Source organism: Diplotaxodon limnothrissa, linkage group LG5, assembly GCF_057381915.1.
Source record: "Diplotaxodon limnothrissa isolate DT_005_m linkage group LG5, D_limnothrissa_male_GT1.1, whole genome shotgun sequence".
NCBI classification, from domain to species: domain Eukaryota; kingdom Metazoa; phylum Chordata; class Actinopteri; order Cichliformes; family Cichlidae; genus Diplotaxodon; species Diplotaxodon limnothrissa.
Genome location: NC_140600.1, coordinates 6,679,466 through 6,705,305, shown reverse-complemented (window position 1 = coordinate 6,705,305; position 25,840 = coordinate 6,679,466). Strand labels below are relative to the sequence as shown.

The window sequence follows — 25,840 nt, the reverse complement described above, 5'->3', positions numbered from 1 at the left end:
GCTGTGACCACATTAGCGCAGTGTGACTCCTGCCTCCTCTCAGCTCTCCTCCTCCCGCAAGCTTTGTCCTTTTCAAATATATAAATAATCAAAAACAGTTGATTAATTTCCCCTCTGATGCGTCGCAGCGATCGCTAATGTCGGAAAAAGAGGAAAGTTTAGCCTCCCCGCCCCTCCTCCCTCCCTCCGCTGCATCTCCCCACGCCTTTCCCCTCTCGCTTGCGTTTCCGACACACGCGCTTCACACTGTCTGATCTTCTCAATCTGCTGCTAATATGCCTTTCAGAATGCCTGTTTTTTTCCCCCTTTTTTTTTAAAAGCTACCCTTCTTCTCGACCCCTCCCACCTCTCCTCCTCCCACTCCCTCCATTAGACACAGTTTAATGGTGACAGCCATTCAATCGGATAATTAACATCCGTTTAACGCTCATTAACCGGGATGTATTTGTCTCGTTTGATTTGTAATTACCAGGCCTGTTCCACAGGAAAACACTGTGGTAATGTTCCCTTTGTGATGGCTTCATTGATGGAATTGATTTGAACTCAGCGTGGAGGCCAACGGCGAGCTGAGGGGAGGCAGGAACGTATAGGGACTGAAGACATCGACGCCATACTTGTTATTTGTCTTAGTTTTTCTAAAATCAGTTCTTCTTACAGAAATGTTGACAACAAAAGAGGAATCAGTTGTATCATTTATCATAATGATACAAAAGTGTAGGGGTCATTACTCACAGAAAGCAATGTATCACACATGATGCTTAGTTTTTTAAAAAGCAATCCATCCCTTTACTCATTTGTTGTTTTCAGAAAGGAACATTTGTGACGTTAGTCCAGTTTCCAGTTGATAATAAGAAAATATTTCTTTTTTAATTTACAAAAAGCAAATTGTGTAAAAGAACTAACAAGCTTATTCACTACTGTGTTGATGGTGAAAGACAGCCCACAGAGCTGATGGCAGTGGATTTATTCAAGGAAAACTCCTGTAGATCTCTACTTCTTAACATTGTAAAATCAAGCTTGTTTTCGTCAGGCTCAGGGATCTCCTGCTGCTAGCTCTGTGTTAACATCGTAGAACTGAAGTAGGTGTGACGCCTCAAAAGCTACAGGTTTTCTGTCACATTTTCATGAGAAACAGGAAGTATCAGAGAATATTTTATCTCACTTTTATTCGCTGATGAAACTGATATCACTTCATTATAATTTTTTTCTTTGTGCACAGGTTTTTATCTAGTTTTTGTTCTCATCGGGAAAAACAAAGGTTGTTGATGAAGACTATGACGAAAAGGATTGGTCAATGAAATTAGCACTGATGTCTAATTTGACATCAGACATCTAATTTAGTAGCTAAAAGCAAAAAGATTAGCAAACTGTACAGTTAACTGGGTCCTGGCAAACTTTATTGCTCAGTAAAATGCTGGTAACTCATTTGTGCAGTTACAGCCGATAATCTAAACCAATATCATGAAACTAGTTTGCTTTGAGTCCTTTTTTCCCTCTAGCAACAGTTTCTCTCTCAGGTCAGATAATTACTAGACAGATGACTTTAAATGTGTGTTTGGATCATATTGCCAGGGGAAGACAAAGCACTCAGTCAGAGAAACAAATGCTCTTAACTCGGAAGCTGTAAAGCTGGCCATTTTTCTCCAGTGGATGTTTTTCCTTTTATTTTGGGCTGTGGTGTTAAATGGCCAGCAGTATTTCAAAACCAGTCGGCAGGTTTAACAGCATTTGGTCTCATTTGTTCAAGCTCTAATAAATGTTTCCTCACATTTACTGTGACCCTGCTGACTATCTTTTCTCTATCAGATATACTAAAGCACCTGTTAATGCAGGGATTGGTCAAAAATCTGTTGTTTTACTAAAAAACGTGCTGTCTTTTGACCTCAACACAGCTCAGCTGAACCCATTCATAACTTAAATGTCCTTAAATGATCCTTAACCAGCCCCATCCATTTTCTGCTCAGGGTTAGAAGTATATCGAGCTTACCTCACATTGGAAGGTGACGTCCCCGTTTAAAGTGTGCAGTGAGATGTAGTAGTGCAGCTATTCAGCTGTTGGTATCTGGACTATTGATGTAGCAGGAGGGACAGTGCGGATGGTGAGTGTCCCATTTACAAAGCTGATCTTACCAGCACGTTCATCCATCACTCAGACAGCTTCAGCAGCTTGTTAGTGCCTTCATTTGCTCCCTGGGGAAGCAGCTTCGAAGCCTTTGGCAACGTTTATCACTAGATTTTGGAGACTGCATCTTTTATTATAAGGTCAGTGCTTTGCAAGGTTTAAGAGATCAGCGCTGGATATGTAAGTGTATAAGGAAACACTTACGGAAGCTGTAACCCTAGGTTTTTTAAAGCTGCCATCTTTGGGTTTCAGTGGGGGTGCTATGGCAGGGATGACACCTGTTTTTGAACAACATGTTTCTTTTGAGATGCGATTTGACCTTTGTAAACTGGAGCCTATAAAATGTGGGGCAACATCTTTAATATGTGGGACAGGAGGATAAGAGATAAAAATGCTGTGCAGTCCCACATAAAATGGGACATCTGGTCACCCTGCATCCACACCAATTAATCTAACAAACAGATTTTACGACGCGAGCAAACTGAAGCACCCACAGGCAAAAGGAGAACAATTCAAACAGCAACAAAAGCAAAACAGACAAAAACGACTGTAGCAATGAGCTTAAAATTAGCGCCTATATTTCACAATGGGCACTGCAAGAAAACTTGACGTTTGTACAGCGCAGCAGTCAGTTAAGCAGGAGAAAAAGGGACCAAACAAAAAGCTCTACTAGAAAACCATTAAGAAATAACAAATGGAGTCAGCATAGCTGAGAATTAATTGAGGGGCATAGTGTGTGACCATCAGCGTACTAATGCATTTCAACTTCAACTGCTTGCTATGCACATCTCAGTGCTGTAAGGATACTTTAATGTGATTCATCAAATTTTGACTGTTTTTTCCTTCCTTTAATCGTTCATTGGACTTTTAACACAACATCACAATGTTTCTATTTTGCTCCTCCTTCAGAATTGATTTATTGATTTTATTTATTGATTTATTAGATATTTTCCCCAGCATTACAAAATTACCTTATTGGAGCAGAGAGGGCTCAGAGCCAGTGCTGCACCAACACTGTGAGCTTTCACCGGCCCGTCCAGGCTGTACTTGAAACCCCCACTCATCCGTGCTCCTCCCTCACAGTCTCCTCACGCATGGGACAGTGATGTGCTTTCTCCAGCTCCCACTTATTTACCCACTTATACAAGGAATAAATCAAGGTCAGCACACAATGCTGCACATGGCTATTAAGATTCATTGTGATGCAAATTCTGCTGTAGCGTGTGCACTACACTGACAGGTACTGACATGGTGGGCAATACGCAAACAGCCACACATGCATACACTCATGCATACTACCAAAGTACATACTCTGTAAACAGTTGGCCTAAAGGATCTGAGCCACTTCACACCACACCTCTGCCAGCTTCCTGTTCACCAGAAAACTGCATAAAAGCAGATAAAAGCACAGCTGTTTAATTATGACTGGCTTTCCTTATTGATAAGTTTTGACTGCATTTCTAAGAACTCCTTGTTTCACTGGAACAGCTTTCAAAGAAGTGGTTTGGTTAATTGCTCAGTAGTACCTGAGTGCAGAAAATTATACTACTTGTATATTTTTCGACTGTTGAACGATATAAACTTCAGCTTACGCAAGATTTAAAAAGTGGGCGTGGTCTCCTGTTGTCACGCTTTGTACTTTAGAACTCAGTTGTCCTGCAGGGTTGGCTGACTGACCAACAACAACACAAGCAAGAGTGGCCCACACACTGGTTGTACCGCATACTTTCTACATACCTGACAACAAGACTGACGACAGAGCTCCCCGGAGGCAGCTGGGCAGGCCCTGGAGTGGAGCACTCCCTCTACTCCACCTTAACCCTCTCAGGCTCAAATTAAACTTTTTGTTGCTAATGCACAACCAAGTCCTGCAGTGGTACTTCTGAGTAAAAAAAACCTCATAAAATATGTATGTGGGGTAATCAGGTTGTTAGTTTTTAACTGTTGCAAATCGGCAACGCCTGCCTCAAGAGGGTTAAAATTAGGTTTAGACCTCAGAGGGTTAAAATAGTTCTCTTGGCAATGAGGAGACAATAAATGAACAAAAATGAACTTTTTGTTTTTGGTGGGACTGGAAATAGTTTTTTATGTGTGTCTTAAACATTTTATGTACACATACTTTTTTTTTCATGTTGCTTTTCTCCAAAAAATAAGGTTAGGGTTAGGCTTGGGGGTAGGGCTGAGGTGGGGTCAGCTTAGACTTCGTAATGTTTAAAGGTAAAGTATTGGAATAAAGCTGAGATGAGGTGACAAATCACAGAAGTTTAGGGTCAGTTATGAGGCTTGGGTAAGATTTTAATAATAAAACAGCAGCTACAGAGGCGGAAACTGTCTAAAAACACACAAGTTTAATGTACAGGAAAAACAGAGTCACCAGCTTTTATCCTTATTAAATAATACTAAAAATGTATTGTATTTAAAACTAGACAGTGAGGTGTGATTTATGAGAACAGTGCTTGTTGTGTGTCATGTGGAACAAAAATCGTTGCTTGAACTGATTCTGTCTGAATCTTCTGGCTCCCAGGATGAGCATACATGTTGTTAAACATCAAAACAAGTGTTTGTTATAAAATCAACAAAATTAGCATTTCATGCTGCTGCAAAGCTGCGAACAACGTTTTGTTCACAGCTTTATTTTCAAACTTGTAGCATGTTTAATTCAATATGTTACAAGTTCTTTATCGCTCGAGGGTTTTTTTCTTCTCCTGCTATGAAGATGTCTGCCAATCCCTGACGCGACGAGCAAGTCGTCACACAAACGCAGTATTTGGATTTAGAACTTTCTAGCTAAGCAAACCTAAATATTTCTCCTCTTGACATGTTTGGGGAATCTGCCTTTTAATTAATGTTGTTGACGTTAATTAATGTTCTGGAGGCTAAAATCATCTCTGTGTTGGAGGAACAGAAGCAGACGCAGGTGCAGGCGAGGAGGAGCTGCTGCAGGAATACTGGGCTAATAATTCACATCCACGCTTTATTGAAACACGAAAACAAACACACAAATGTCACTTTGAAGGGAAACAACTTTAAGAACACAGTGCTACGTAAAATGCTCATAATTCATCTTTATTCAGCCTTTATTTGTAGTAAGCAGTACTGCATGATAGTTGTGGCTCTGCCATTCTTCTTCATGAGTAATGTTTGACTCCTGCTTCATTCATTCATGGAAACATCCTATGATGCTGTCGTGTATTCTCTTTACTGACAGATTTTGTGCATAAGTGCATCAACCACCTCCATCCAGGAGTTCCTTATAGACGAACCAGAGTGGATCTTATATAAAACATAACTGGCACCATTTCTGACGACTGCTGAGTGTGGCACGTTCACTAAAGCGCCTGCCTCGTGCTTCTATGACTAAAATAGCACCAGAAGGAGATAAGTATCACATGCAGCTGATCTTTTTAATGAAGATCAACTCCACATTATACTTTTTTGTAAAGGGGTAGCCCTGAAATGTAATATTATAGAAGTATTGGATTTCACACTTAGAGGGATCTTTGATTTTCTTCTCTTAGTCTTTGCAAATCCCCACATTTTTAAACGTTCAGCCTTCACTGTGGGCCTGTGGTACTTTTAACAACTGCAGATTATACCGTTCTTATTCTTTATCACACTGCTGTAATACAGTCATTTCCCCTGTGGGATCAATAAAGTGCCTATCAAACATCTTTCTGGGCTAAGAGCCCAGTAAAACAGGCTTCATATTGAAATTTGAAGCTGGAATCATAATGTGACATAAGTGTTGAAATTTGCACATAAAATCAAGAGCGCTCATTAGTTTGCATTTTCTTTAATATCACATTTGGAGTTTAATCTCCTATATCTTTGGAGAGAAAAGTGCTTACAGCTGCAAAATGCACTGAAACAATGCCTGAAACTCATTGTGAGAGCAAACATCAGCTACTGGTTGCTGTTGATTAGCTAAAGTAGAATTTGGCAATGCACATTCAGAAATTTAAATAGCTGGAAATGAGAGTGAACAAAAGTGACAATCTCTGGCTGTCAATCAAAACTTTGGGACTGCGAAAGAAACACTCCGAAACAGTTTCTGTTTTGTGCTGTGAAGCAATCCATCAGACCTTGTGACGCAGACAAAAAGCCAAGCAGGCCCTGCTATAGGCTGCTGGTTCTGCTCGTCTTTGCTTGGCACTGATGAGATTTTTTACTAGTTGATCATGTTACTCGTGTTTTGATGACGGCATTAGTTTTTGTAATTCCCAGTTATATCTTAATTTTTCCTCCATCCAGAGCATCAAATGAGCAGCACGTCAGATGTGAAATGAAAGGTTATCACAGCTGGTCCTGCTACAAAGCACCTTCTCTCTGCCTTTGCATATTCACCTGTGGGTTGATAGATTCACGCTGCGTGTGGTTACTGTGGCAGCATCAGACATCACCCTAATGTGTATGTTTGTGCGTTTTTTGCATTACCATAACCTTTCTGTGTGTGTGCGCGAGTGTGTGTGTGTGCGTGAAACTCCTGGTGAATCTGTCAGAGACTTCAAAGCTCTCGCCGCCTCTCCCATTGATGAACGAGCTGTTCCGATGTTTATCGTGACCTGCTTTTCAACTCAGGGGCTTCACAAAAAAACATCAAGGGATGGAGGGATTAACGGGATAAAAAAGGAGGAAGAGAAAACAGTCTGAGATAAATATTGTAAACACAAATAGTTTCTGGCTCCTGTTAGGGAGTGAAAGAGCAGAACACTATCACCCCCTGTCTGTTTATCTATAGATACACGTGAGTGTGTGTGTCTGTGTGTGTGTATACATATCCAAACAGTTCCTCTTTTTTGCAGATAAGTGTGGGTCTGTTTATGTGGTGGGTTGCTATTTCAGTGAAGCTAATGCAATTTTTATTTAGAGGTTTTGATCTAAAGGAAATTTCAGCAGTTTAAAACTATATAATATACTGAAAATTAGATTTTCATAGTAAGATTTTCATATTTTGGGGTCTAAATTATTATCCCTCCATGGATTTTCTACAACTGATAACAGGGCCCAGGTCACAGAGGCAGCAGTCTACGCAGAGATGCCTGGACCCTGCCTCTCCCTGGCCACTTCCTTTATCTTTTCAGGGGGACATTCGACAACAGGGGCGATCGTGGCTCAAGAGTTGGGAGTTCGCCTTGTAATCGGAAGGTTGCCGGTTCGCGCCCTGGCTCAGACAGTCTCGGTGGTTGTGTCCTTGGGCAAGGCACTTCACCCGTTGCCTACTGGTGGTGGTCAGAGGGCCCGGTGGCGCCAGTGTCCGGCAGCCTCGCCTCTGTCAGTGCGCCCCAGGGTGGCTGTGGCTATACAATGTAGCTGCCATCACCAGTGTGTGAATGGGTGGATGACTGGATATGTAAAGCGCTTTGGGGTCCTTAAGGACTAGTAAAGTGCTATATAAATACAGGCCATTTACCATTCCTTATGCCAGCCAAGAAACATAATATCTCCAGTGTTTCCAGGGTCTGCTCGGAGGTGCCAAAAACACCTCACCTAAGAGACATTCAGGAGAAATCCTAGTTAGATTGCCCATTTACCTCAACGTGCGCTTCTTGATATGATATGGACCCTCTTGAATGACCAAGCTCCTTATCTGATCTCTGAGGCTGAGCCCAGAAACATTTTGAAGAAAGCTCATTCCCACCAGTCTGAGGCGGTTCACAGCTGAAAAAAGGGTCGAGTGCCCTCTGCAGGTTGGGGATGAGCTTCTGCACCAACTGGAAGAATCTTAATTATTGATAAATGGAGAATTTTGTGCTGTTTTTTGAGGGTTTTCTTTTATATCTGAGTGTGTTGATGCCAAGGTAACAAACTAACCTTAACCAGCAGCTTGAGCTCCACTGTCTCTGTAGCAGGTCTCTGTGCTATTGGGCAGCTTTTTCTTCAGGAAACTGTACTTAAATGCAGGATTTTTTTTGTCCTGTCTGACAGGCCCTGTTTCTGGCAGTCACAGAGGTCACTACAGACATAGTATTCTGAAAGGGAAAGCACATGAACAGATGTGTTTTTATCCATTTCTAGTGCATTCAGCCCTGCAGCCAAATTGCATGACTGAACACAAGGCTGTGAAACTTGTGTAGCACAAGATTTTGTTTCCACCATCACTTTTAAGACCTCTGAACCAAATATTGATCTGTTCTACCTCCCTAAAATCTCAGGTTTGAGTTTTACCCAACTCTCACTTTTGGCAGTGGGTTAATTTACATGATTCTTCTTCTTTGAAATGTTCCCTCTGGGGGTCATATCTGCCTCCATCTCACCCGATCCCTGGCATTCTTCTCCATCACACCAAACCTCTGCATGTCCTCTTTCACTACATCCAAGAACTCTTTCTCTTTTCCTTTTGCCTAAAAGCTCAATATTAAGCATCCTTTGTCCAGTTCATTCACTTTCCCTCATCTGCACATGTGCAAACTATCTCAGTTCTCTAACTTTGTCTCTAAATGCTCAACTTGTCTCTCTGATATACTTCTTTCCAGCCTTGTTCATCCTGTTCACTCCCAGTGAAAATCGTAGCATGTTAAACTCCACCTGCAGCTCCACCTCCTGTCTTTTTGTTAGTACCATCATCCCATACGTCATAACAGGTCTCACTACCATCTTGTAAACCTTTCACTCTTGCTGCTATCTTTCTATCACAAATCACCCTGCACTCATCTCTGCACACACCACCCTGCCTGCACTCTCTTCTTTAGCTCTCTTGTGCACTGTCTGTCACTATGGATGGTTGAACCCAAGTTTTAAACTCACCCACCTTCATTATCTCTGTTCCTCACATCTTCACCTTTTCACCTGTCACAGACATGGTTCTTACTTGCTTCTCAATCCTCGTTTCTCCCATGCTTCCCTCCACCTCCCCAGGGTCTCAAAGCTTCAACAACTTTGTCAATCTACACAACTCTCCCATATCTTCATGGTGTGGCTCATCAGTTTTATCCCTCTGTAGTTACTAAAGCTCTGCACATCAGCCTTGTTCTTGTTCTTGTACCAGTACACTTCTCCATTCCTTAGACATCCTAAGATTATGTTAACACATCATGGCATAATCTAACTCAAGAACAGATGAGAAACAAAGTAACTGACATTTATCAGTCTGTAAACGGTTACAAAATAACTAAAAAGTCTTTGGGACTCCAACAAACCATAGTGAGAGACATTATCTATAAATGGAGAAAACTTGGAACAGTGGTAAACCTTGCTGGGAGTGGCTGGCTTTCCAAAACTATTCCTCACTACTCTGCATCGATGAGTCATCCAGAAGGCCACAAAAGACTGACGAGACAAAATCGGAACTTTTTGGAAGGTTTCAGTCCCATTTCACCGGCGTAAAACTGACACATCATTTCATAAAAGGAACATCATACCAACAGTCAAACATGGTGGTGACAGTGTGGGCCTGGAAAACTTACCATAACTAATGGAACCATGAATACCAGAATTTCTACCAAAAATCATAAAGGGGAATTTCCAGCTGTGAAGCTCGGGTCAAGTGCACTTTTTCAGCAGGACAATGATCCAAAACACTCAAAGAAGTCCACCATTTTGGAGTGACTTAATCAGACTTAAAGTCCAGACTTAAATCTGATCGTTCATACTTGACAACTAATGCAGAAGAATTTAATATGCGATTATAAATGATCAACCATCTTCATGAGTTGATGGAGACCAAAACTGAGTTTAAAGAACACTTTAATTCTTTAAATTCTCCAAAACACAGCTTCATATAAATACTGACATTGTTCTTAAAGTGTGACATATTTCCCGTAAACAACTTTATGATGCAATAGTGTATGAATTATGTATTTAAAGATTGTTTTGCTGCCCCCAAGTGGCAAAATAAAATATATTCGTCTCACTTGGGACAATACTGCTTACATACTGACTCGCTCACTGCTGACAACCAAGGATAAATACCCAGAATGAGCTTTGTGGTGGAATCCATGGACTTCGAAGTAAAGTCCCCCGAACCGTCTTAGCTGAAGTATGTGCTGCAAACACTGCAGATCCCTCTCGGTTTTGCAGGCATGTCAGCCTGATGTCTGTAAATAAAAGCCAGTCATTTTTGTCTCAGCACAGGATTTGTTCGTAAACAGCAGAATAAATGTGAGCTGGTAAAGCAAGCTGTTTCTGCCTCCTTACCAGCTGACCGACCTCAGCTCCCCATTCTGGTTTGTGTTCCCAAATGTGTCAGCCCCCTAAAACTGTTTTCTTATGGCTTTCTTTATGTCCTTGCGGCATCTTAAAGATATTTAAGATTTTCAACATGTGACAATATTACTGAAGATTATTATATATTTAGTTAGGCAATTTAAGATAACTCTGAATAGCATTAAAACAATATGTATGAAAAATTATGCTTTCTGATTTTGACAGTAACACCACAAGTAATATGTGGTGTTTAAATGTAGCGTTTGAAAAGCTAACAAATGTAATCATAGGTTGCTGCCAGCCTTGCATTTCTGTTATTTACTCTTTGGAGTCTCTGGAGAAAACAAAATGTGTGCACGTCAGAGAATTTTCAGCTGAACTTTTCTTTTTTTCCAGCTTTTAATGTATGCGTTTCTCATAGAAGTCTTCTGTTGCTCTTTTATAACATTGATTGTCCAGGTCTTTTGATGTGATCAGCCCTGACAGGTTTTATATGACAAACACACATCTAGAAGCACAGCAGCCCCTCACTCGATCTCTTTCTCACTCTTAATGGACGCCTATATCTTTGTCTGAAAGGACAGGCAGACAGGAGCAAGTCATGGTATATTAAATGGTGAATTATAAATAATAGAGATTGAATTACAGACAAGACTAACAAAACACTGTGCGTGCACCATTGTCTAAAACCCTAGTCATCAAGCCTGATGAAAGGTAATTAATTAAAATCCTTGTTGTGTATTGCAACCAATATCAGCTCCAGCTGTTTGTGATGTCATATTTTGCTAGCTTTGTTATTAGACTTGTTAGTCAGTCCCTTATACAGTACTGTAAGTTACCCACAGATGATGAACACGGCGTCAATCTGCCATTTTGCTTAGAGTCTTAGAGAGCTGTTAAGTCAACTTTATGGTTATTTTGGAAGATAAACCTTCTGTTTGTGGTGCTATTAAATTACAGGGTATTATACAGAGGGGTGCTTCTTATGTATACACCACTCAGTGATAATAAAAACACCTGAACAAACAACTAGCTCTACAGTCCCAAAGCATCCAAAAATTTAAATTAGTAATTGTTAGATGCCAAAACTTCCGAAAGCCAGAATATATTGTTACTGGCTGTATTACTATTATGGAAATGTTTCTTATAAATTAAGTGCCTTTAGAATAGTCCTGTTTTACATTGAAATTTGTAGAGTTAAAAGACTGTAAATGACCAGTTTGGAACAGAAAAGTACAAAAACCCAACAGATGGCAAAAGAGATGTTTGATCACACAAAGTCAGGAGAGGATAAAAACTACAAATTTAAAATGCTTTTTTCCCCCAGAGTCTTAGAAAATGTAGGTTAACGATCTCTAAACAGCTTCTCTGTGTAGAGTTTATTAATTTAAAATCAGCGGTTCGAACTTTTGCTTCATGGAAAATATCAGTCATGATATCGTTTGAATTGTATCATTTACAAAGGTCGAGGAAGCTACCACACCAGTAATGTAGCTTTTTATACAGAGTGCAATGAAATATTCTCAAAAAATTAATTAATAAATAAAGTAAAAAAAACAAAAACTGACGTACAATATTTTTTGCTGATTTCTGTAAATATTATGTGAATGTAAAATGCTGCAGACATAATTTGGAACCAGTCTGATTTTCTGTAGCCGGAAACCAGTGGAATGCCCACCGTGCATCTGGAACAAGTTGCGAGTGTGAAGTATGGTGAATTTGCTCACAGATGAGGGTAGAGTAGATTGTCTGATTGGTGCAGCATCTGCTTTACTGCATTACAGTCTGTTGTGGTGAGGAAGCTGCTGAGTGTGAATGTAAAACTGTCCAATTACCAGTCGATCTACTTTCCTTCCCTTATCTATGGTTATAATCAGTGGGCAGTGAAGAAATGAAAGAAATTAACCTCTTCTGAAGGGTGTCAGGGCTCTATTGTAGAGATGGGGTGAGTAGAGCTGTTACTCCTCCACACTGGATAAGAGCTATATGATGTGGCTCAGGTATCTGACTGCTGCATCCTAGATGCGTTTCCGCAGGTCCTTCCTCCCTGCAGCTGTCAGACTGTACAATCAAAACGGCTCCCAACAAACACAGATGTTTACATCAGCGCTGAAATTTGCACTAATCAACCGAACAACTACTACTGTTATAACTTGCACATTACTTTCTCAGTTTATATATACTAACTAACTAACTTTTTAATGCACATGTACAATACACAATCTGTATTTTAAACATCTTTCAGTATCCTGCTCCGTTTGCACACTACAACCTGGGTTTGCTAATTATCTGTACTTTAATTTTAATAACTGTACAGTACTGTTTTGGTAACTATTGTCCATGATATGTAAAAATATTGTGTGTTTCTGTTCTGTGTCCTGTGTCCTGTGTCCTGTTCTGTTTGTATATGTGTTTTTTCCCCTGTGGGACAATTAAAGGATTATTCTATTCTAGTCTAGTCTATTCTGTTCTATCTGGCAAGTATCTGATTTCTGTGTGCCTCTTAGGGGAGGTGTTTTAGGCCGGGACGAGGCTCTTGGGCCTAGGACATGCTTCTAAGCTGGCTTGAGAATGTCTTGGTGAACCCACTAATATGGATGCCTTTATCATTGAAACACTGCTGACACCTCCTAGGACAGACACTGTTGCTGCTTTCAGTTTCTTAGAATGTTTTGTTACTATACTTGACAGGTTTTAAATGGATTATTTCCTCAAATAATTGATTATAATTTACGGAGCCCCGCAGGGGACATGGGAGAAAAAAAATTAAGACGGACTTTTGAGAAATCTCGCAAAACTTTTGCGAGATCCCGAGTTAGTTTTGCGAAATCTCGCAAAACTAACTCGGGATCTCGCAAAAGTCCGTCTTAATTTTTTTTTCTCCCATGTCCCCTGCGGTTCTCCGTAATAATTGATAGCCAGTTTTGCATATATTAATCTTTAAGCTTTCGCTGCACTTCAAAATAGAACTTTGGTGCCAGATTTTGAAGCTACGATATAAAGTCCCCTTTTTGACAGAATGTTTACCAGCCTCGCTGATATGATTTTCATGTTGTGAATTTTTCTGCCTGTCACAGTAGGTCATCATGGCAAAATGTACTTCTGCAGGTTTTAAGCTTTTTGGCACAAGTTGGATGGATGTGTCTGTCTGGGCAGATTTAGTCAGTGACCTAATGTAATAACAGTCCAATATGGAGTGAAATCTAGTATGTGTGTACTTGGAGTGTACAGACATCCAAGTAAAGGTTCAATGAAGGATATGATCCATCGAAAAATAAGCATTAAAAACACAGTGGAAGTTAATGTGTTGGTTTCCTTTCTTTAACTTATGAGACATATTTGGTTTTCTGCTTGATTCCCATTAACTGAAGTAACTATTTAATTATTTTGGGGGTGTTTTGTCAGTTGTCCCTTGTGTGTTAGACTAGTCTGATGAGCTAATATTTAAATCCACTTTGTCTTGTCTGTTAAGTCAGTTTTTTTTAATGCAATTAATTTGGTGGTATTTTGTTAAGTTGCTTTTATTACTTTTTTTTTTTTTTTTTTTTGTTTACTTATATATAATATATTTTTGCTTTTTTTTTTTGTTAAATAAAACTCACTGTCTCCATAATTACTCCTGTGTCCTCATGTCCAGGCAGCTCATTCACTCACAAGATTAATTAGCAAGTATGTGTTGCAGCCATGAATTCAGCTCACTAACCTTGCTTCCTAGCTGTAGCTTATAATTTAGCACTGTTTTTGTATCTAATTGTAGCACCCTTAGCTTACAATATAAAGTGAGGCTTTATATTGCTCTTGTTATATAAGTAAACCCAAATAAAACTGGTCACATTTCAGTGTAAATATGGCCACTTCTGGCTCTGAAATACAAACCTGGCAGTGTCCCGAACACTTGTTGCTGAGGCTCCATGGCCTCTTCCTCCTTTACCCCCTGAAAGTCATTTACATGTTACCTGTGTAAGTATCTCCCAAAATCTCTAGTTCATATCTTGTATATAAATACTGTATATTTTCCAAAGTGGGTGTAGTGTAAGACATAGTTGGTGTTGCAATTGCTAATTGGTCTCTGGTGTTTGACTTCCTTTTGGGTAAAAGATCAGAGGTTTTCTTTCCGTTCTTTGTTAAGCCTAAAGCATCTAATGAAGAGGTCTACTGACACATGGAGGGAACATCATGATTGTTTGGTTTGGTTTACTTTTGGAGCCAAGAAGTCCTCCACATTGTTTGTATTTTGTCCCCATTTCCATTTCATATTCATATGTCAGTCAAAGCTTACCTGTGCATACCTACTGAGTAGTGGACGGATGACTTCCCACTGCCACCAGGTTCAGACAGATAAAAGCTGTAATTTCAGCTGTGGGGAAGCCAGTGGGATTACATTATTGTGGTAGCAACTTCCCATTCACTGAAGATGGGTAGATTTTAGATAAGGACGGATTCTTATATTGTCTGTTTTAAATAACTAAAAGCTGCTTTATGAGGGATTCTCAAAATATAATATCATAAAAATAACTGCATCAAATGCCTGACCCTACATTGAATGGATTTGCTGAACATTTGCATGGGGAGTGGTTTTAATCGTTTACAAACATATCTAAAAATGTCTTCAATAATCAGGAATACATGTCAACTGTATATTTTCTTATAAATTTGCTCTTCTTGATTTTCCATTTTATGTTTCTTTCAGTGTCTTTGATGTCTAAAGCCCTAAAATGGTCTTCTATTTGCTTTAGAAGGAAAGGTTAGGCAAAGACTGCATCTGTAAACTAAAACAGCATTTTGGGGAATCGCAAATTACCATGTGCGAAGAAGCGCAAACAGGGTGCATCGTTTTTATATATGATGCTTTGCTGCGTGTACGCGAGGTTTACCCCTGCCCCATTTACCAAAGCAGAAGCCTATTAACTGCCTGGAAAGAGAATATATTTATCAGAGCCCCTCTATTATTAATCAGTGCAGAGTTAAAAGTGAATATGTATCAGAGCAGCTGAATAAGGTTGAAACACGGTCTGGATTCAGATGGTCTCACTGGGAGTATCAACAGTGCAGCGCCTTTTCAGCCCAAATCTGGACAGAAAGAAGTATGACTTTCATCTCCCCTGCTCTGCAGTCTCTGCGGTTACAAGGCCTGTAATTATACATAGATTAAGGGGGAGTTGGGATGGGTCTATGTCCTAAAATGAATGCTTTAGAGGAGATGACACAGTTTTGAAAAAGTTGAAGCTTCACGTTGATATGCACAGCTTGCTATAAGAGTGTGATTCATGCCTCTCTGAATGCACTCTCTCTGAATTTTATCACGGTCTGAGTGATTATGGCAATGCAGCTTCCCTGCAAGGTCTCTATTTACTCTATTTATTCTCTCTGCCCCTCTCTCACTCTTTCTCTGTCTCTATCTCCCCGTTTCTGCAGCCTGTGAGGTGGGTTTCTATAAGCCGGTGGCAGGCGATGGTCTGTGTGGTAAATGTCCTCAACACAGCCACTCAGAGACCAGAGCCGCCCTCTCCTGCCCCTGTGACACCAACTACTATCGGGCAGCAGATGACACACCGGCAGCTCCATGCTCCCGTAAGTACAAAAACACCGTGTACCAGAAAGCCCAGTCCCACAGGCAAGGTGTGGGATTGCCTTGAAAAAGTGAAAAGACATGCACATAAACACACTCAAACAGCACACGATAACCATGACATGATGTGCTGAACTTATCTTTGCCTGAGAAATCGAATTTACTTTTTTTTCAGACATGATCAAACCTCCGAATGAACTCAAATCTCTCTTTTCTCCAGGCCCTCCATCTGCTCCAGTAAGCGTCATCTCCTCAGTCAATGGGACCTCCGTGAATTTAGAGTGGGACCGTCCTCTGGATACAGGGGGTCGCAGCGACTTGCAGTACAGCGTGTTGTGTATGAAGTGCTCAGGAGAAGGAGGGCCCTGTGAGGACTGTTCATCCTCCCCTGGAGGCATCACTGGTGGAGGGAAGGCAGGTGGAGGGGCAAGTGTTGGGGCAGGGGGAGGAGGGATGGTGGAGCGTTCGGGCACGGCTGCGGTCCGATTCGTTCCTCGCCAGACCGGGCTGAAGGAGTCTTGGGTGACAGTGCTCAACCTGGTGGCCCACACCAACTACTCCTTCCGCATCCTGGCCATGAATGCAGTGTCACACCTAACCAATGAGCCAACACCTTACGCCGTGGTCAACATCACAACGAACCAGGCAGGTAGGGTTCAGAACAATGACGTACTGGAAATCATTACGAGGAGTTTAGTAGGCAGCACAGTTAATCACAACCTTATGTATATCCAGTGTATTTGGCTTGTACTTTTCCTCAAAATAAATTTTTCTGTCTGAAGTGCGATGAGAGGAAATGATCTTGGTGAAGAGTCAGCATTAGGTTAGGTGTGTATTTGTGACTTCATTACTTCCTGGTCCCCACATATATAATAGACGTTTTTCTCCAGAGGAGCTGGAGAACAAGCCACACCCTCCACACAAGGATCTGTAAAGTGTAGAAATTCAAAAACAGAAGATAGTAATACAAAGAACTCACAAGAAACACAAAAAAGAAACAAAGAAAAAATTAGGAAATATAAAACTGAAAAAAATACAAGGAATGTAAACTAATATGGAGTACAAGGATGTAAATTCCAATTTGAAGCCTGTAGCTCAGTGATCGCCATGCTAATGGCTACTTTCTCAGAGACTTTAAAGTAGAAACAATTGAGTTGTATGACAGAGATTTTGAAATAAAAGAGAAAGTGTCTTAACAGAAACTGAAAAAGTAATGACAGCAGAAAACGAACTGTGAGTTCAAGAGAATTCGCAAGTAGAAATGTTTGTAAGTCTTTTGGTAAAGATTTAAAGAGTTTGTAAATCTCTCACAAATACATTAAGGAGACTTTCTTTATTTTCTGTCATTTATATTCTGTTACAGTGGTGTAGTTTCTAATTAAAATAAAGCCAGTGAATATTAAAGAGATCCCTGTGAGGCAAAAGCACAGGCGTCAGACAATTATGTCTACTCTTGGATCTATGACATCACGGATGTGGTCATCTCAGGCCCAAGGCTTTAGTAGACACAGAATCTCCACCCTCCTTACAAATCTCATGCTCTGAGCCATTCAGAAATAAGTTGGCTTAAAGGGAGTGTGGTGTTAAGTAATAAAATAAATAATCATAAATACAAAATCTGTACGTGTAGCACATAAAGTAAATGGATGACAACGGCGTTACAGATCTATAAAGGTGCACTGAAGCAGGATTGTGACTGGTTTATATTGGTAGCATAAGATATGATTGCATCAGTGGTGCATGTTCATACATGCAAGTGCACACATCTAACCTGAAATAAGTCAGTGTGAAAACTATATAATAATCCGAAGCCAAAAGAAGAGAAATGTCATGAAAATTAAATGAAATAAAATGTTTAAATCTCAAGTTTAAAAGTCACCTGTGAGTTATTGGCGACTCACTTGCAGTCACATCATTCGGAGCCTTGGCTCTGTATCAGACATACTTTTCTCACTTTGTAGTTCTTTTACTGTCAAATGTGCAGAAGTGCCAAAATAACAATATTTAAAAGGAATGTGCTGTCTCAGTGACATTTTGTGCTGACAATGAAAAACAGGTTGTGCAATGTGCACTTTGTTTCTGTAAGGACTAGTTGGAATAGTTGCTACTGTCAGCAAACAGAACTCATGGCTAACTTTCTTCTATGCTCCACGCTGACGTCATGAACAGAACTCGGCCCATTTCTGTTGTGATGAATGTGACAGCAATGACTTGTAATCAGTCTCTGGTTGACTAGTTGGAAGTAACTGTTAGTGTCACTCACTGACTAATGCATGTCTCCAAAAGGACGTCTGGTACAAATGACAGGAGGTGAAAAGCAGTGTTTGTTCTTTTTAATACATCTGTAATACAACTTTGAATTAATTTTAAGACCAAATGTGAGTACAGCACACAAGTAAAAAGCCAAGTTAATACACTGATAACAATACAATATTTTTGTGCAACAGAATTACATTTAATCTAGGTTTAAAGTAAGACTTCATCAAGAAATCTTTTAATCTTTGTTAATTACACCTTGCCTTGGGCAACAATTAGAACCTCGATCTTATTAGCAGTTAAAATTCTAGAAACTCTAGAAATAAAGTTGGACGCCATCAGCGAGTGAGTTGCAGCTTAAAGCTAACAGCAGGTGAAAAAACAAACAAAACAAAAAGCCTGTCAGAGTAGGCCTTTACTTACTTTATAGTAACCTCATCTCCTTACGCTCTGTAACCATGGAAAAACATCTAGAGTTGACAAAACCTTGTCTTCCCTGTTTCTTGTGCAGCCCCCTCTGAAGTGTTAGCGATCCGGCAGGAGAACACCAGTCAGAACAGCGTGACTCTGCTGTGGCACGAACCCGATCAGCCCAACGGAGTTATCCTCGAGTACGACATCAAATATTATGAGAAGGTACGCCAGTTGCTACATCTGTACCACTCAAGCCTTAAAAACAGTTCTGTAGTCACTTGTTTGAGGCCGATGCCAACCTATTGTGCTTATTTTCCAAAAAGAACTTACGTGAAACTCTTCAGGCATCTCATGAGAGGAAAAACTGTACCTGTAAACGCATTGTCTTCAAAGGGCCTCGACTAAGCTGAGGCACAATATTGTGAAAACAGAGGAGTGACGGTTGGACAGACGCAGGATAACTTAATACAAGAAAAAGACCCTGCTGGCAGCTGAGCTACTTGAAAGGAAATGGGGTTTTGAGAGAATGAGAGCCAGAAAGCGAATGAGACGGTGTAGTTTTTCAACTTAGCGAAAGGGACAGTGGCAGCGAGCGGCTTGGCGGGCGTGACCTGTCGATAAGCTAATTGCCACAAGTGTTTGCCTGAATGTGCATGTATGTGCATTTGGGTGAGTATGTGTGGTTTTCTGTGTGTGTGTGTGTGTGTGTGTGTGTGTGTGTGTGTGTGTGTGTGTGTGTGTGTGTGTGTGCATGTATGTGCATTTGGGTGAGTATGTGTGGTTTTCTGTGTGTGTGTGTGTGTGTGTGTGTGTGTGTGTGTGTGTGTGTGTGTGCATTTGGGTGAGTATGTGTGGTTTTCTGTGTGTGTGTGTGTGTGTGTGTGTGTGTGTGTGTGTGTGTGTGTGTGTGGTTTGATAGAAATCAGCTAATTGCAGAGGGAGCAGCCTGAGAGCCGGCGGTCTCATAGCCAAACAAGCAGGATGGTGTGGGGAGTTCTGAAGGATTAGCTCGTCTCTTGCGCTGCTGTCTTAATCTGGCCTCGCTCAGGGGTGAGACGCCTGTGGGGGATTTTCAAGTGGACAAGTCAGCAATGTGCTTTCGTAAGGTTTTTTTAGTACTGTACTGAACAACAGTGAGTCACGGCGAGGATGGTGGCTGCTGCAGCTGACGATGATGAAAACAAGAGAGAGCCAACACTTTATAATTTGGCTGTTATCCTTCCCCGGGACACCCAAATGATTCAGCTGCTCTACTGTCTCCATGCACCTTGTAACTCTTTATATTGTTTTGTTGAGTGTTTTTCCACCACACATTTAAAATATGTCTAAATTATTGATAATGATATGATAATGATGAACATGATCAAGACTTCAAAATAGGAATATGATAAACTGCACATCCCCTTTTTGATGAATATGTACATGAAAACAGCTGAATTTTGTAACACAGATAGGTATGCATAATAATATTGACAATTCACTTTTAACTAAAAGATGCATCACAAATGAATCTAATATCAAAAAAGAAACAAGAAAATAGGACAAACACGATTCAGGGTTCATTTTTCTGACTGACAGAAGCAGATGAAAAGATTTTCTGAGGCATTTACATGGCAATAAAGTCTAACTGACAGAGCAGGTTATATTCATTTCCTGTGTTCAGCATTGGCTCTAATGAGTCTACTAGTTAAAGAAGACTGTAAGAAATAAAGTGAGTGTTGTGATAGCTGTGGTAGATTCAGTGTGATCTTCCATTTTTTTCAGTCGTCTTTAAAGGCACTTACAGGATAAATCTGGGCTGCAGTTTCCTTATTGTCACCGAATCCTATAATTCTGCCTCATAATTCATTACATCTTTTCTACGGTGTCTGCAAACCTCAGATCCAGGTCCTCTGCTTCATACTGAAGAGATTCATCATAAGAAATGGGCCTCAATAATAAAGTGTCATTTCCAAAAAAAGCTCAGTTACTTTTTTAAAACAATGGTGGCACTGTAGCTTTGATTAAATATTACTCAAACAGGTGGAAATGCTGCATCTTGTTGAGGTCTATTGTCAGCCATGGATCAATACACATTTGGCGCTCTGGTGGGTTTTCATGGAAGAATAATAGCGCATTTGGAAAGGAGTCCAAATAAACTATAGTGTTCATGCATTCATGTGATAAATGTAGTTTAAATTGTTGGTTTGAAGAATATCATCTGCCTGTTGTTTAAGTTTGTTTTTGTTAAAAATGGAATACACAGTAAAAAGTTTTTAATTGCCTACAAAACACAGATGAGGATGCAATATAAAAAGAAAGAGAATGAGAAAAAGTCGGGTTGCTAAGCAGCTTGCAGATGTGTAGCAGCTGTGGGCAGATAAAGCATCTTAAATAATGTGTGCTGTATGAGATTTACTAATTGTATGTGTACAGCAAGGTAAGTTTCCATGTATGGCACTATTCACACTGAGCTAAGTGTTTTATAGAGGCATAGAAAGAATAAATAGCATTTCTGTTGGAGAGCTACTGGGATTACAACTGATTTTGGTTATTTATCTATCAGAGATGATGATGAACACTGATGATGGATCAGCCCACTAATTTGGCTGAATCAGTAGTTAGCATTTCCTTCAATTTTTTGTGTCCATTATTCTTGGCTTGTTTGCATCCAGTGTGTGCATGAAGTGTGTAAGCAGAACAGCCTGCAAGACTGTACGTTGGACTGTGTGTTTTTATATTGGGACATATATATTTGTCTTTACTGTGTGGTTTTATTTATTATTTGTAGAAAGGGTGTATATAAAATGTAAATAAGAACAGAATCCACTGACTTGCAACTCTCATGGCATATCATGAAATGAAAACTATGACTAAGAAGACCTGGGACCCAGGACTGTTGTCTAGATCAGACAAGAATGGGACAGCATCCTCTCCCAAAAATCCAGTACAGACTGTTATTAAAAGAAGCGACACTGGTAAACATCCCAGCCTAATTGCGTTGCCTTCATCTAATTTAAATGAGCTTAAAATTGCAATTTTTCTAATTTAGAATTTGGGACGTTTCTGTGTTCTATTATAAACAAAATACGGGTTTATGTAAATCATTACATTGTGCTTTTGTTTACATTTTAGACAGTCTCTCAGCTTTTGGGGGTTATGTCATTATTCTTTAAAAAAACACATTTTGAATGAAATGTGGGATTTTGTATCACTGCTTTAGAATTCACTTGTTCATTAATAAGAAATAAAGCCACTCATGTAATTGTGTGTTAAAGTAAATATTTTAGTTTTATGTCAACCCAGAGTGTTATATATTGCAATTTTTGTATCTCATTGTTATGTTTTTTGCAGGTGTTCCTGGATGCAGTAATATATATATAAATATCGAGGACCTGGGTTTGTCAAGAAAGAGACTTTGATTTGCAGCTTTGTGTTTTCCACTTGATTTTTTTCCCCCCAGTCTGCTAATATTTAAATTTTTATTCACTTTTCATTGTGGTATTCAGTCACAGGCTTAGTCACAAAAACAGTCTAGCTTAGTGTAGACCCTAAAGGTTTCTTGCTTAGATTTGGTCTTGCTGTTGTTACAGTTTAATGCATCGCGCACTGATGCCAAATAACAACTTGAATGTAAAACGTGCTTAGCAAAGCATTTGTTTAGGAACATTACTCCACACCTCGAGAATAACAGCCGACTGATTTAATTCATTTCTGAAACACATTTTTGGAAGTCACACCAATCTTCACAACCCTAATCTTTAGATGTATTTGTCATTCTTGCAGGATAATGAAGAGCACAGTTACTCCACTCTGAAGTCCAAAAACACCAGCGCCCGAGTGTCAGGGCTGAAGCCAGGTACCAAGTATATCTTCCAGGTCCGAGCCAGAACCTCAGCAGGCTGCGGACGCTTCAGCCAGAACATAGAGATCCAGACTGGGAAAGCAGGTGTGTGTATGTGCGTGTACACTGGTCTGCGAGGAGAAAAGAAAAGAGAAAACGCTGTATCGCTAAATTGTTTGGTAAAATCTCCTGCTCTCCATGAGTCACTAGAAACCTTTGATACACTGGGAAAAAAAAGTCCAGTAACAACAGTTAAAAGACTATCACCTCAAAGTCAAGCCAAACAGCACAGCATGGTCCTAGGCTGGAAAGGTTTGGGTGATAACTGCCCCAGTCCACCCCTCTGTTCCATTGATCTGTGCTTTGTTAGAGGGTCACCCCTGTCAGCAAAGCTGCAGCCTACACAGGCTTCAAACAGCTAAACACAGTGCTGCTGTGGGGTAGAAGTTTCATGTCTTTCACCTGAAGTAAGAACAACACAGACTGTTACAGAAAACTTCTATTCGAATATTTTTCTTTCCTAATAAGGGATTTGGCAGATAATGTCCTGAGCAGGCGCTAGGTCTGCAAAGCTCAACCACCTGCCTAGTTGGAGTCCCAGTGCTGTTTCACTGACTAATAGCCTCCTTTCGGAGGCTGTTCACCGGACCAAACTCTCGCTGACTGAACAAGAGGGCTGTACACATTCCATGAGCCTTCATGCTGAGTAATCAATAAGTCCCAAGTTTTGTGTGTTTTGCCAACTGCAACTATGCAAATTCTAAGAACTGAGTTGTGCGCAAGCCTGTGACGCTTAACATGAAGACTAGATGGCTTAGTCAGTGCACCACTTTAGTCCACGCTGGGTGGATTCTAATGAACAATGGGCATGTGTACGGTTCCCAGAGGACAAAGATAGAATAACTTTTATTTTGCTGATACCCAACTTTCATTTCCAAAGGTCTTTAGCTGTTTTTGCACATGAACTGCAGCCCTGGGCTTTCCTTTTGCGTGCTTGCATAGGCAACAGTCGAGTTCATGTGTGACAACTGGACTGGTTAAATTTGGTCACTTAAAATAAAATATTAAGGCTTTGATGATCCGTATTTAGTTCCAACATCAGGTCAAATTTTTAACTTGTCTAGTAAATTATCCTTTGGCAGAATTCTGTATTGTTCTCTATATATTGTGAAGGTTTGCAGTGGGACCAGTTTGAGGACCATTTGGCACCATCCTGTCTTTTCAGGATTCAGCTTTTTTTAACATCTAGTTCATGTCAGTGTTTGGTAGTGGAGGTTATTTTGCCCTAATCAGTTGACAGTGGCTGGGTAGTCATACAGGCTGTGACATTGGCTCAGACTGTTAAATCTAACATCTATGTGTCAAATCTATATGTGTTTTTTAAGGTTTGCTATTTCTGTTAACCGACTTTCAACAGCCCAGTCCATCCATTTCATCCACATGTCTTGCCATTTCGTTTGCAATCAATTCTGACTCCGGCGCAGGATGATGACATCTCTATTCTTAATCCTGACAAGTACAAGACGCTGATTTCATCAGCTGTTTCTGAAACAGAGAAAGCAACTACCAATAGCCACGCAAAAATGTGGGTGAACGTTAGGTCAGCTGTCAATATCACATAATTACAGAAAATTGCCAATAATTTTCTCACACAAAGCTGTAATTAATTCTACCATCATCAACATTTTCAAGCAGACCTTTTGGAGAAAAGGCGAAATTAGTTTCAAACTCATACTGGAAACCTTCTACTGTCACTTTCAATTTACATGATATATACAGTGGGGCAAAAAAGTATTTAGTCAGCCACCGATTGTGCAAGTTCCCCCACCTAAAATGATGACAGAGGTCAGTAATTTGCACCAGAGGTACACTTCAACTGTGAGAGACAGAATGTGAAAAAAAAATCCATGAATTCACATGGTAGGATTTGTAAAGAATTTATTCGTAAATCAGGGTGGAAAATAAGTATTTGGTCAATAACAAAAATACAACTCAGTACTTTGTAACATAACCTTTGTTGGCAATAACAGAGGTCAAAGTTTACTATAGGTCTTTACCAGGTTTGCACACACAGTAGCTGGTATTTTGGCCCATTCCTCCATGCAGATCTTCTCGAGAGCAGTGATGTTTTGGGGCTGTCGCCGAGCAACACGGACTTTCAACTCCCGCCACAGATTTTCTATGGGGTTGAGGTCTGGAGACTGGCTAGGCCACTCCAGGACTTTCAAATGCTTCTTACGGAGCCACTCCTTTGTTGCCCGGGCGGTGTGTTTTGGATCATTGTCATGTTGGAAGACCCAGCCTCGTTTCATCTTCAAAGTTCTCACTGATGGAAGGAGGTTTTGGCTCAAAATCTCACGATACATGGCCCCATTCATTCTGTCCTTAACACGGATCAGTCGTCCTGTCCCCTTGGCAGAAAAACAGCCCCATAGCATGATGTTTCCACCCCCATGCTTCACAGTAGGTATGGTGTTCTTGGGATGCAACTCAGTATTCTTCTTCCTCCAAACACGACGAGTTGAGTTTATACCAAAAAGTTCTACTTTGGTTTCATCTGACCACATGACATTCTCCCAATCCTCTGCTGTATCATCCATGTGCTCTCTGGCAAACTTCAGACGGGCCTGGACATGCACTGGCTTCAGCAGCGGAACACGTCTGGCACTGCGGGATTTGATTCCCTGCCGTTGTAGTGTGTTACTGATGGTGACCTTTGTTACTTTGGTCCCAGCTCTCTGCAGGTCATTCACCAGGTCCCCCCGTGTGGTTCTGGGATCTTTGCTCACCGTTCTCATGATCATTTTGACCCCACGGGATGAGATCTTGCGTGGAGCCCCAGATCGAGGGAGATTATCAGTGGTCTTGTATGTCTTCCATTTTCTGATGATTGCTCCCACAGTTGATTTTTTCACACCAAGCTGCTTGCCTATTGTAGATTCACTCTTCCCAGTCTGGTGCAGGTCTACAATACTTTTCCTGGTGTCCTTCGAAAGCTCTTTGGTCTTGGCCATGGCGGAGTTTGGAGTCTGACTGTTTGAGGCTGTGGACAGGTGTCTTTTATACAGATGATGAGTTCAAACAGGTGCCATTCATACAGGTAACGAGTGGGGGACAGAAAAGCTTCTTACAGAAGACGTTACAGGTCTGTGAGAGCCAGAGATTTTCCTTGTTTGAGGTGACCAAATACTTATTTTCCACCCTAATTTACGAATAAATTCTTTACAAATCCTACCATGTGAATTCATGGATTTTTTTTCACATTCTGTCTCTTACAGTTGAAGTGTACCTCTGGTGCAAATTACTGACCTCTGTCATCATTTTAAGTGGGGGAACTTGCACAATCGGTGGCTGACTAAATACTTTTTGCCCCACTGTACTTACTTAACTTTGAAGATATACAGAATGGACAGAGTGAGCATGTTTTGCTATTACTTTGTACACACTAAAAATTAATAATGTGAAAAAATGTACATGATGCAATAACGTCTTTCACGGTAAGTCATAGTAATGG

General features: G+C 40.4%; 1 protein-coding gene across 3 annotated transcripts in view; it reads left to right on the top strand.

The window, feature by feature from the left end:
• Positions 1-25,840, top strand: part of epha8 (eph receptor A8) — a 140,908-nt gene that overhangs the window by 92,608 nt on the left and 22,460 nt on the right. For all 3 annotated transcript variants that reach the window (XM_085353718.1, XM_085353716.1, XM_085353715.1), the window contains 4 exons: positions 15,680-15,835; positions 16,054-16,482; positions 18,601-18,725; positions 22,269-22,431. In XM_085353718.1, coding sequence (XP_085209844.1) covers positions 15,680-15,835; positions 16,054-16,482; positions 18,601-18,725; positions 22,269-22,431 — 873 coding nt within the window. The remainder of the gene's footprint in view (positions 1-15,679; positions 15,836-16,053; positions 16,483-18,600; positions 18,726-22,268; positions 22,432-25,840) is intronic.